General features: G+C 38.6%; 1 protein-coding gene across 4 annotated transcripts in view; it reads left to right on the top strand.

Moving 5' to 3' along the window:
• Positions 1-10,272, top strand: part of PGAP1 (post-GPI attachment to proteins inositol deacylase 1) — an 80,775-nt gene extending 70,503 nt beyond the window's left edge. For 2 of the 4 annotated variants that reach the window (XM_084643610.1, XM_084643611.1), the window contains exons 28-30: positions 5,868-6,008; positions 7,616-7,816; positions 9,956-10,272. In XM_084643610.1, coding sequence (XP_084499736.1) covers positions 5,868-6,008; positions 7,616-7,798 — 324 coding nt within the window. In that variant the 3' untranslated portion in view covers positions 7,799-7,816; positions 9,956-10,272. Of the gene's footprint in view, positions 1-3,986; positions 4,396-5,867; positions 6,009-7,615; positions 7,817-9,955 lie in introns of those variants that run through there. The other 2 variants (XR_014713620.1, XR_014713621.1) reach the window with 1 other exon arrangement.
• Positions 10,273-12,606: the final 2,334 nt, after the last annotated feature.

Raw genomic sequence — 12,606 nt, 5'->3', positions numbered from 1 at the left:
GCTCTGAACCCATGGGTGGGCAAACTTTTTGGCCTGAGGGCCACATTAGGGCATGGAACTGTATGGAGGGCCGGGTAGGGAAGGCTGTGCCTCCCCAAACAGCCTGGCCCCTGCCCCCTATCCACCCGCACCTGCTTCCTGCCCCCTGACTGCCCCCCTCAGAACCTCTGACCCATCCAACCCCCCTGTTCCTTGTCCTCTGACCACCGCCCCTAATCCCTCCCCCCACCCCCGCTCTCTGTCCCCTGACTGCCCTGACCCCTATCCACACCCCTGCCCCCGACTGCCTCCCGGGACAGTGAGGTAACTTTGGCTATTGGACTCCTAGCTTCTTTGTGGAGGATAGTGTGGTTCAGTACAAAAGAGAACTTCCTGACAGATTTTTGCACCTTATTTAGGATTTTTTTATTTGTTCAGATGAGACCTGATTTCATCACAAAATTGTTGTATGGGAAGACAGAGTCAGAAATGCACCAAGTCTCCTCTTTCCTTCCCATAGTTCCAGCAGAGTTTTTACTCATTTAACTATAGAGCTATATCTCCTACTCAGAAAGTATCATCCTGGTGTATATACAAGAACAGTAGGTTAAACGTAAGTAGACTCAAAGTCTACGGTTAAAGCATTACTTATTGTCAACTACCTTTTGCAAATTGAAAATATAATCAAAATTTAATGTATATTCCTTTGTAACATAGCTTACGCTTTGAAAGCAGCCTGTTCAATAACAAATGCCCCATATCAAACCCAATGCATCTCAAATTATCAACCCACCTCTTTCTTTTGTGACAAAAGGGAAAAATAGTGTGACATGTATGCAAAATATTCATGCTTTAAAATATTCTTCAGTTTTAAGGTGCAGGCATAGAATCATTCAAGTGCAGGACTGGAAGGGACTTCAGTAGGTCATCTAGTCCGGCCCCCTGCATTCAAGGCAGGACTAAGTAATAAACCATTCCTGATAGGTGTTTGTCTAACTTGTTCTTAAAAACCTCCAATGATGGAGATTTCACAACCTCCCTAGGCAATTTGTTCCAGTGCTTAGCTAACCTGACAGGAAGTTTTTCCTAATGTCCAGCCTAAACCTTCCTTGCTGCAATTTAAGCCCCTTGCTTCTTTTCCTATCCTCAGAGGTTAAAGAGAACATTTTTTCTCCCTCCTCCTCGTAACAACCTTTTATATAGTTGAAAACTTATGTCCTCCCTCAGCCTCCTTCAGACTAAACAAACCCATTTTTTTTCCAATCTTTCCTCATAGGTCATGTTTTCTAGACCTTTAAGCATTTTTGTTGCTCTTCTCTGGACTTTATACAATTTGTCCACATTTTTCCTGAAATGTGGCACCCAGAATTGGACGCAATACTCCAGTGGAGGCCTTACCAGCACAGAGTAGAGTGGACAAACTTCTTCTCATGTCTTGCTTACAACACTCCTGCTGATATATCCCACAATGATGTTCGCTTTTGGGTGTGGAAGGACAGTGTTACACTGTTTACTTATATTTAGCTTGTGATCCACTATAACTCCCAGATCCCTTTCTGCAGTACTCCTTCCTAGGCAGTCATTTTCCATTTTGTATGTGTGTAACTGACTGTTCTTTCCTAAATGGAGTATGTTGCATTTGTCCTTAGTGGATTTCATCCTATTTATTTCAGACCATTTCCCCAATTTGTCCAGATCATTTTAAATTTTAATCTTATCCTCCAAAGCACTTGCAACCCCTTCCAATTTGGTATCATCCACAAATTTTATAATTGTACTCTTTATGTCATTATCTAAATCATTTATGAAGATATTAAACAGAACCAGTCTCAGGACCAATCCGTGAAGGACCCTTCTTGATAGGTTCTTCCACTTGCCTGTGAACCACTGATAACTACCCTCTGGGAACTGTTTTCTAACCAGTTATGCCACCCACCTTATAGTAGCTCCATCTAGGCTAGTTTATGAGAAGGTCATGTGAGACAGTATCAAAAGCCTTACTAAAGTCAACATATATAGCACATCTACTGCTTTCCCCCATTCACAAGGCTGTTACCCAGTCAAAGAAAGCTATTTGATTGATTTTACATGATTTATTCTTGATAAATCCATGTTGACTATTACTTATCACCTTATTATCTTCTAGGTGTTTACAAATTAACTGCTTGATTATTTACTCCATTATCTTTCTGGGTACTGAAGTTAAACTGACTGGTCTGTAATTCCCTTGGTTGTCCTTATTCCCCTTTTTATAGATGGGCAATATTTGCCCTCTTCCAGTCCTCTGCCTTTAATTCCTGTCATTAGGGTTCCAATTCAAATATATAATTGTCAATATTTCTTTGAAAAAAATTAATAATTGAGATATTTCTATGGAAATGACCTTACTTACACACTTTTTATGCTGCATGACAAAATGCAAAGTTTTCTTCTGATGTTTGCTTCAGAGGGTCTCAGTGTTTTCCATTCCATGACCACACAACACAAAACACACCTTTGTGACACTCCCATATTCCCCATCTAGACGTAAAGAAAGAGGAAGAGTATCACAATCCGCAGGTTGGGAACCCCAAAGACTATTTGGATTTCTAAGGTTTTTCTTTCCCTTCTTCAGAGACCTGGTGGTGTTTTAGTGGACTCTGATGTGGTTTATACTGGGGTTTTGTAAAGTCAAAACCCTGTAACTCTTGTTTGGTTTTCTTTGATTAATAATTAAGTGATTGTAATTTTGGTTAAAGTAGTAATAAAAATCATTGATAAAGAATATGGGATAAGTATGAAGCCTAAGACCCAATGAGCCTTTGCTTTAGCTGACCACAGAAGCAGCTATTTTCTCCTGGTCCAGGTACTGAGAGCTTTTATGGGATATTTTTGACTCTTATTATATTCCTGTTCTTGGAATGAAATGATTTTAGTTCACAGGCCAACAAAAAATATGTAACAGCAGTTATTGCAGGCAGTATCTCCTTCCACTCTGCTCGTTGCCAAAACAAACCACTAGATATCTCTTCACATCTGAGACAAGTGATACCTTTGGATTCGCTTCTGTTGCCATTAGAGTCAGAGAGATTTGCATTGACTTATACAACAGTAGGATCAGCCACAATCAGGGACTGGCAGGAGTACAAATATCCCCCCTCAGCCGCCTTCCAAGATACTAGGTGAGATACTAGGTTAGAAAGCTAAATTACGATACAGGAGTTCATTAATGCAGAAGTAGTAATGGGCAATTTCAGATGTTTTATTTAACAAACATCTGTTTATAATGGACATTATAAAATTTTTTCAACGCATCATTCAAATATTTTATTAGTCATATTCAATTTAGTCTGCATCCAGTACATCATGCAGATAAGATGCCCACATTATACGATAATAAAATAGACCACCTGAAATTGCTTCTATTCTGAAGAACTATCTTGATAGTATGTTTGTCTATTCATTTCTGGGGTTTTTGGAGTGAATGCAGACAGAAAAGCAATAATGGCTTCTACTGGACCAGATCCTAAAAAATGAGATGAACTAAGTATATTTACTTTTTCAGAACACATCAGAAATGTTTTATTTTTCCATATTTACTTCAAATTATTTTTCTCACTTGTTTATATTTTTAAAATGTTGTTATTTGTATTACAGTAGTGCATAGAGGCCTCAACAGAGGGGAGGGCCTGGTGCTTGGTGTGCTACAGATGCTTAGCAAAAGCCAATCCTTGCCTGAAGCCCCTACAATCTAAATAGATAAGACAATCCCCATGTTACAGATAGGGAAGTGAGGCACAAAGATTAAGTGACTTGCCCACGATCACGCAGGAAGCCAGTGGCAGAGCCAGACATTCAATCCAGACCACCAGAGTTCCAGTACTGAGATCTCTTAGTCAAGGAGCAAGGTGGCCAGTTAACTTTTTTCAATAACTGTTTCTATGGGGGGAAAGTAAATAGCAAAGGCAAAGATGAGTTAATTATTGGGTCTGTTTATGTTCTCTTTCTGGTCTCATTGAAATCTGTAGAAACCTCCAGGACAAACACAGCCTCTTCTGTGTCTAAAAAGAGAGAAACTCTACAAACAAAACTGCTGAGTGAAACTTGGTGAATGCCCTGGAACTGGCATGAAACCAGAAGTTTTCCTCACTACCGGACATTGAGGTCCTTCTCAACTTCTATCTGCCTTATATGAGAAGCATCTGTTTGACAGACATATAAAGAGTGTGTGGTGTGTTTGTGTGTGCTGTGACTAGCTTATTCGGTCAGACTGGTTAATTTAAAATAGCTGAAACCCCATGCAGTTTACTCAGCTGTTTCTCCTGTTGTTGCTGTCCATGGTGTTGATCTGAAAGCCAGAATGCATGTATTTAAGAGCTCAATGTCTCCAAGCTGCCCACAGATAACAAAAACAATCTAGTCTAAATATTATAATAACTCCCAGTGTAACCTTATAAGATAATCTATGTGCTAGGTACACACATTACTATAGATAGCAAAATAATGCAGCTGGAATTTTATTTGTGTTAGTGATGTCAGAGTTCCTAGAGCCATAGATCAGTGTCTTTAAAAAGTTTAAATCTCAATAAATAAAGATACACACCTACTGATATGGCATTTTATACAAATATTTATCATTAATAATAATGGACTGGTGCTAAAAGAATGACCAAGATGCCCAACTTGAAAAATGACAGTTTAGTGCAACTGCTGTAACTAAAATGTTCTTTAAACTGTAAGGAGAAAAATATATGAGAACTACGATCAAATGTCATAGCAGTTTTGAACTGATATTATTGAATAAGAACAAGTTAAAGAGTGTAGTCCTTGTTAGAATCTTTGTCTAGAATACCTTGGAATCATCCACTCTAGTATCCCCAGATGCAATCTGTAAATGAACGCCGATGATATCAGGTTAATATTTTCATTAAGGTGCTAAGATTTTGCATCTTGAAATAGACCTCACCTTGCTATCTTCCAGCACCAGGAAATTGCACCATATCTAGCTTATCTTGGAGATCCTTGTGCCAGATAGAATTATCTGAAAAACAAATGTATAAAAGTAACATTTTATTAAGCTTCCACCATCCCTGCAGGAAATTTCTTATTTTGCCATCCACAAATTTTCAGTGATGTGGCTGGATGAGGCGGGAGGGCACTGTGTGCTGCAAAATTTAGTAGCAACAGGCCTTAAGAGTATCAATGATGAGATTCTCAAGGGTCTTTGTCATGGATGGAAATGGAATCATTACTGCAATACTACTAACGTCATTGGCACCCACCCACAGTCAGTCCACTAGCAATATAAGTGGAGAGATCAGTCTGTTTTGCAGATTATAGACAGGCTAGCCAGGAAGGGGCAAGCCAGAGCCAAACTTACAGGTAAGCTTTATTTAAGGAGAGAGTGAGAGTAAGTGTTTGGGTATTTTTATGTTGCATCAAGTTGTAAAATGTACTATATTATTAATTTATTATTTCATATATTTACTATATTTAGTTTTTCTCAAGCAGTTTTAAAATTGGGCTATCTGCATTTTTAATTATATTGCTATATTTTCCTCAGGGCACACAAAGATCTGCTGCTGTAACAAAATGGTTAGCTATTTTAGAACTATTATATGATGGAAATAGAGAGGGGACCAGTGTCACAGAGGTAGCAATGGAATGGGAAGCATTTCTTTAGGACTAATCTGTTTCTCAAGATACACTAAAGGTGGGGGGGGGAGGGAGGGAGAAAAACCACACACACACTAATATATATTCTCCAGTAGGTAGATCCTCCTTGTCATGGACTGATTGTTTTAAACCATTTATCCGCATTAATTATATGAAATGCTTGCTTTCATGTGTCAGTGGTGCATGTTTTATAGAACTCATGCAGTCTGATTCTTTCCCCCTCTCATGTGCAGTCTGCTCATCTCTCCAGCATGTGTAAAGTGGCACTTCTGGTTCTGTGCACTACGCTTACTCTGAGGGGGTTGGCAAAGGGGGCTCCGCTGAGGCCAGAAGAAAAATGGAAACCTCTGAACAATCCCAGAAACCGAGATCTGGTAAGGAAACCCTACAGGAAACACTGTAATGAAGCCCAAACTTTGTGTTTCACATATTTAGGTGTCTCATTATAAGAATTTCTTACCTTTTGTAGTTAAAAACTTCAAAGTGAAAAGGGAACCTCTTAGCTAGTGTTAGTAACTCTGCTGTGCTCTGTATGGTCAGCGTCAGCAGCCACCTGCACATGCTTTAATCTAACTTGAAGAAACTTTCAATTTCAAATACTGTACATAGGTATGAGGAAGATCCATGTGCAGTACACATTAATTTTAAAAGAGATGTATTTTGATCTATGAAAATAGAACTTGCTTTATCCAACAGAATAGGGGTGCTCTGTGTGTTCTCCTAGTCCTGTTCTTGTTGACTGTATAGATAATATTGCTTAAGTCAAATGCTAAACCATGGTTTGAAAACACAAATATATTCACATCTGACACAGCACCTTGAATGCTTTAAGATATGACAGCCAATTAACAATAATGGAGAATATTCGATTACAAAGGATTATTTATAAGGTCTTATGCAAAAGTTGTGAGAAACATGTCAGTGATTAGCAGCAATGGTTGTACTTGTTTGGAAGGTGACCAAATATAAATTAAAAAAACCCACTAACTAAAACCTAGTATTTTTTAAATATAATGAAGACTATCCAGCCAAAGGATCAGCTCAAACCAGTTGCAGGTGACTTTTAGGATAAATAAAATTGTACTGGAAAACCTGAGGCTACTCTGGCTGTTGCTAGAGGCTGTTCTTAATGCAGGTTTCACTGTGCGTCTTTTCTAAAGAAAATGTTAGCAAATTGGGCAGCATAATACTCTAATCACATTTCTTATGAAGATCTTAGAGGCTTTACATAAACTATACTCTTGTATATTTGGAACGCATATCAGTTTGAGGGACTTCCAGATATTGTAGGCTGTTCAATAAGCTTCACAGTTAAGGTGTACTTCACAGTTAAGGTGTACCCTAAAGCCTAGGGATCTGAAGAAATAATTTCAGACCTTTGAAACAGTCTGATTCAATTTTCCTAATTTATGCCACCTGTTATTTGGAGAACCAAAGCTAACAAATACCTTTTACTAATATTCTCGGTGTCAGAAATATACACATTGTGGGGACTGGCAGTTGGGAGAGGTTTTCTCCTCTAGGTTACAAGTTTGCATCAGTACAGCTCAGCTGAGACCTCAGCTGAGATGGGTTGGTGGTCTTTGGACAGGTGTCCATATCACAAGGCCAGATTCTGACACTCTTCCTCACGATGAGAAGTACCTTACTCCACATGCAATCCTATTAACTTCAGTGTCAGAATCTGTCAACAAGTGCTGGGTCTGTGTGGCCAGTGCCATCACAGGGGCTAATGACTGACTGTACTTGGCAAACGAATATGACTAACTCACTGCAAGGTGTCATCATTCCAGGTCATACTTGAAACACAGTGTGAAAGCCGAGTGGAGCAGCTTGCTCTGCCATTGTCTATGCTGTACATGTTTGTGGATAAAATAGAGGACTTCATTCCCATCCAGTTCCTTTCACAAGTAGTGTATTTACTTTGTTTTAATGGATATGATTATTTATTTTACATTTTTGAAATGTAAACTGTCTTCAGTTTTTCAGGACACTCCAGGCTTATTTTTCGGGAAGAGGTCTTGATCTGAGAAAGTTCCTAGATACTTTCTCCATGAATAATGACAGACCCAGGCCTGTAGCGATCTACTCGGATCCTACTGCTTCTGCATTTGCAGATTATGAAGAAAAGAAAAAAATATTTCAAAACTACTTCAAAGGCTGAAAGAAGCTGCTGACCAAGGTAAAAGTGATTGTTTTTCCTCTGTGCTGACAGTTACATGTGGTTGAGTTACAGATTTGGATTCGGGTAATTTTCCCTTCTATATGAAGAAAAAAAATAACTTGCTCTTGATAACACATCAGAAACATGTAGTATTTTAACTCTCACTCAAAGCCGATTGAAATTTATTTAAGGAGAAATTTCTGAAGAGTTAATTTCTTTCTGGAATAACAGGAGTATATGCATGGTAAGAGGTATTCTGAAGTCAGAAGTGTATGCACTGCTTATGTCTCTAATTTATTTCCAGAGACAAATACTTGACCTTTGCTGGATTAAACAGGAAAAGATTTCAAGAGATCAAGTAAAACCTATTACAACCTAAATTTTTCAAGTGGAGGCTGTTGATAGCCTCCCATGATATGTCCGCATCAAGGAAAAAACAGACTCAAAAAAGAAAACATTACAGTAACAAAGAGTAATCCGCCTTTTAAATCTCTGTAAATGTAATGTGATTTTCATATTTCTTTAATTAAAAGTGAAGGTTGGATAAAATAGTGTGCAAACTGATTCGTATGTCTATAATGTAAAATAAAATGAATCAAGCTTGCACTATTAGTATATCCATGGCCAAATGTACTGCAGGGAACTTGGTTATTTATTTTTTATTTTGTATACTATATAAACAGCAATCCTCCTTATGACACCATGATGAGGGTAGCTAAGTATTATTTCCCCCTTTCTACAAACAGTAAGAACTTCAATAAGATTTGGATCAGGTCCCAAGTGACTTGTCCAAGGACCTACAAGGAGTCAGTGGCAGTCAAGATTAAAACTCAGGAGTTCCTGGCTTCCAGTCCTGTGCTTAGCTCACTAGTCCATGGCTCTGTCTGAACTATGTAGCACACCACCACCATTCATTATATTATAGTGACAATTGTATTAATATTTTCATTTTAAGTCACCTTTTGATGGGTTTAATTTGAAAAAAAACCCAGCATCACACAAACAATGTCAAATGGATTTAAAAGTGGTTTTAAAAGATATGCTCCGCCTCAATAAGAATTTATTAGTTTGGTGAAGGAATTACGGAATAAAAATCTATGGCTTGTGTAATGCAGGAAGACAGACTAAATAATCTTGGTGCTCCCTTCTGGCTTTAAAATTGCGAAGCTATGAAAATTATAAACTTAAAAAAATTCAAATGTGATTTAAATGACCCTTTGGAGTGTTTTTAGTAATAAATAGTGGGTAAGAGATGATTTCTCAATAAAAATTTCTGGCTGTTCATAAATGAAAATATTTGCTTTGAGTGTTCTTACAAAATGGTTTATATTTACTGTGAAATTACTAAATTACTGGGCACTTGTGTTTTGCTGCATTAGCCACACAGAGGATAACTCAAGGTCTGGGGCCTAAGGAACATAAAACAACACTGATGTTTGACACAAACTGATGAAGACCTAGAAACACAGAATTAATTGTGGTCCCCTACCTTTGATTTACTGTGTTGTCTAAATATTGCATCACAGAAGATCAGATTCTGGGCCCCCAAAATATCTGGGAATTCTGTTGTTAACTTGATGAAGATTTAGGGGCTGAAAGACTGGGCATTTTAAAAAAATATTTAAATTCTAACCATGGTTTGTGTTCAGTTAATTATTTCAACTTCCTAATCTCTCTACCCTATCAGTCTTGCAGCCACATGATGTGCTAAACACAGCAGAACTGTACATTTCCACTCTAGGTGGGGCAGGATTTGAAATCCAGTCCTCAAGCACCACAGAGCTGTACTCCACAAAGGTCTCTGTGCCATAATCATGCAGGGAGATGGGCAAGAAATTGTGTATATGTACGTATGCAGCCAGTGGCTGGATCCTATGAAAGGTGAGAGGCCGGAACAAGCAGCCACAGTAGCTCCACTGCCATTCCATGGCCTTGAGAAATCTGTTCCTCACCCTGACGCTTACAGAGATTACTCCCAGTAGGAAAAGACAATAATTTACTGTTTAACAATGCTCACGCTAATAATTTGGGATTTATGAGCCCATCTAAGTCAGTGGGAGTGTTTCAGTTAGGGTCCTTTGGCTTTGGATCAGACCCCATGTGCTTTTAAATGCTCCTACTTACTATCCTTATTTTATTATTTATTTTTCCTTTCAGGTGGTTACTTTTGGACTTCATGTGAATTGGAAGCATACACGGCAAAATGTTACTGCTTTGGGGTTTCTAACTTATCTGACAATTTAACATTTTCTTCAGCATCGGAGTCTTTACATACACAAATCTGACATCTGGCTGTAATTGCCATATTTGCTCACTTTTCAGGTGGTGAGGTATGTATGGTTGTGAAGATTGGTTTGACAAGATTTTACTTGTTGAAATGTAAATGAATGAAAAGTTCAATCTGATGTAGTTTGTCCGACTATTCCTAATTGTCTTTGTCAAGGAATGTAAATAAATGTTACCTTTTAAATTTATTACATCTAGATTTAGATAACTATTTTCTTGAATGGAATTTATTGAGTCTTCATTATAGTGCTTTGTATTTGGTTTGGAGATGTGTGGAATTTTAAAAAAAAACACTTCAGTCATTACAGAAACCCATCTCTTTGTTCTGTTTGTACAGCACCTACCGCAAAGGGGCCCTCGTTCCTGACTGGGGCTCCTCGGTGCTACCCCAATACAAATAATAATCTTTTTAAATAGTCATGAAAGAAAGATAGACTCATCAGATGTATACATCTGAGAGATATCCCAAGATCATCCCACTGAAAAAGGCAGAAGATAATACAAAAAGAGCCTCCATAAATGTGGAAAAAAGAAAAGCCCTATGATGTCCTAAGACATACATTATTAATGTCATATTCAAGGTCTCGTTCAGAAACACAATAGCCATCAGAGTACTTAAATGTTTTGGCTTTTATGTTTTGATAGGAATCTCATAGTAAAGAATCCCGATGACTCCCACAATTTAGTAATTAATAAATCATTTATAAGAGCCCATCTTACTATTTCTACTCTGATCATTCCTTATGTAGCTGAACCATTACAGATTTCCAGTACCATATTCTAAAATGGCATCAGGAAATCCTGCATTCAGATTACCACAGTTACTTCTCATTTGGAAGGTATGGCATTGATCCTGAGAAGACTTTTACACGTGCTTAATACTCCACATGTGAGTAGTCCTATTGACTGAAGTTAAAGGATGAAATCCTGGCCCAATTAAAGTCAATGGCAAAAGTCCCCTTGACTTCAATAGGATCAGGATTTCACCCAACTTGAGCACATGGATGAGTCTTTGCAGAATCAGGGCCTAACCCCTTGTTTAATAATGGGTATGAAATATGGAGGTAATAGCTCCATTGCTGTTTCAGTATTGACACGGTCACTAGCTATACCTGCACACTTGTAGAACCGGGACAAGAAGGCAGGCCACTGGCTTCAAAACACAGACATCTATCATCTAAATGAAACTCCTTTAGCTGTTAGTAGTTGAAGGGATTTTATTTTATAAACTAGGAAGGGATTTTATTTTATAAACTAGCACAGGTAAGTAGTCTGGTCCCATCCAGTCCACCAAATGGAGACTTTTTTTTAAAAAAAGGAACAGGAGACAGAGTAGGATATTTAGAAATGCCTATAGAACTCGATGTAAATTAATACAAACTCAGAAGCTAGAATACATATCTGTAAGTGATTTCATCTTTGCCTGATAATACAATAATTGCTCTAAAAACATAATCACTGCCCTACTCCAAATGGGTCACAGAAATGGTTTCTCCATTTTTAAGAGTTCTGCTATTGTGTTTCCACTTGATGAAAAGAAAATTAACTACAGATATCTTTCCTCCAAGGAATCTATGTAATCAGTAAAACTTGAGTTATTAAATATACATCTAACTTTTTTATATTTCCATGTCAGCTGGCTGAAAAAAATTTAAGGGCCCATCCAACACTGCCTTTCATTTTCACTAGTACAAAGTGAGAGCAATGTGGGTGTAAACTGCTCCTATTCTAACTTGGTAGCATTTCATAATACTGAGTCCCGCTATGGGTGCAGGGGACTGGACGACCAGATGACCTCTCAAGTCTCTTTCAGTCCTATAATTCTATGATTCACACTCACTTTGAACTGTGCTGCCCAAGAGTTAAATCTGACTTAATCCTGACCCAATCTAGGGTGCTTTCCCAATATAGATTTCCATAAATGTTTACATCCAATAGTATCTTCATAAATTAGGGAGTTAGACTTCTGTTCTTCCTGGATAGCTGCATCCACTTATTTGATCTATCTGTGCCCTTCTGATGCACCTGTTGCTGTATTTTATGTTCTTTTCATAGTCCTTCACTTCCTTTATCTGGTCAGGATTCAGTAACCTCTCTCTAACATGATCTTTCAACCACTTAAAACAGTGCAAGGAACAGGAGATACCCTTTCAGCTATCAATAAGTACCTCCTTGATGCAAAGATCACTGAAGTTAAAGGAAAGACTTCCATGGATTTTATTAGACTTTGGATGGGGCCCATACAGCGCACTGGGCTGGAAATACGGGTTTACTCCGAAAACGGTGGAGGGGCGGGGTAATGTTGGTGTTTGGGAAAGATGTTGGCTGAACGGAGCATAGGAAACGCGTATTTTCAGCTCAGGCGGGAGGCGGTGGAGAGCAGTCCCTCTCCTCACCGGCCCTCCCGCACAGCCCCAGCTGTGCCGAACGCCCGCAGCGCCGGCGCCAGTCGCAGGCTGGGGCGGAGACGGAGACGCGGCGGGGGCGGAGACGCTCTCCCGCTTACACCGAGCTCTTCCTCA

This window comes from Lepidochelys olivacea (assembly GCF_965140295.1).
Source record: "Lepidochelys olivacea isolate rLepOli2 genome assembly, chromosome: 11".
Classification (NCBI taxonomy): Eukaryota; Metazoa; Chordata; order Testudines; family Cheloniidae; genus Lepidochelys; species Lepidochelys olivacea.
The sequence above is the reverse complement of the archived record's forward strand: the minus strand, read 5'-3'. Positions and strand labels throughout refer to the sequence as shown.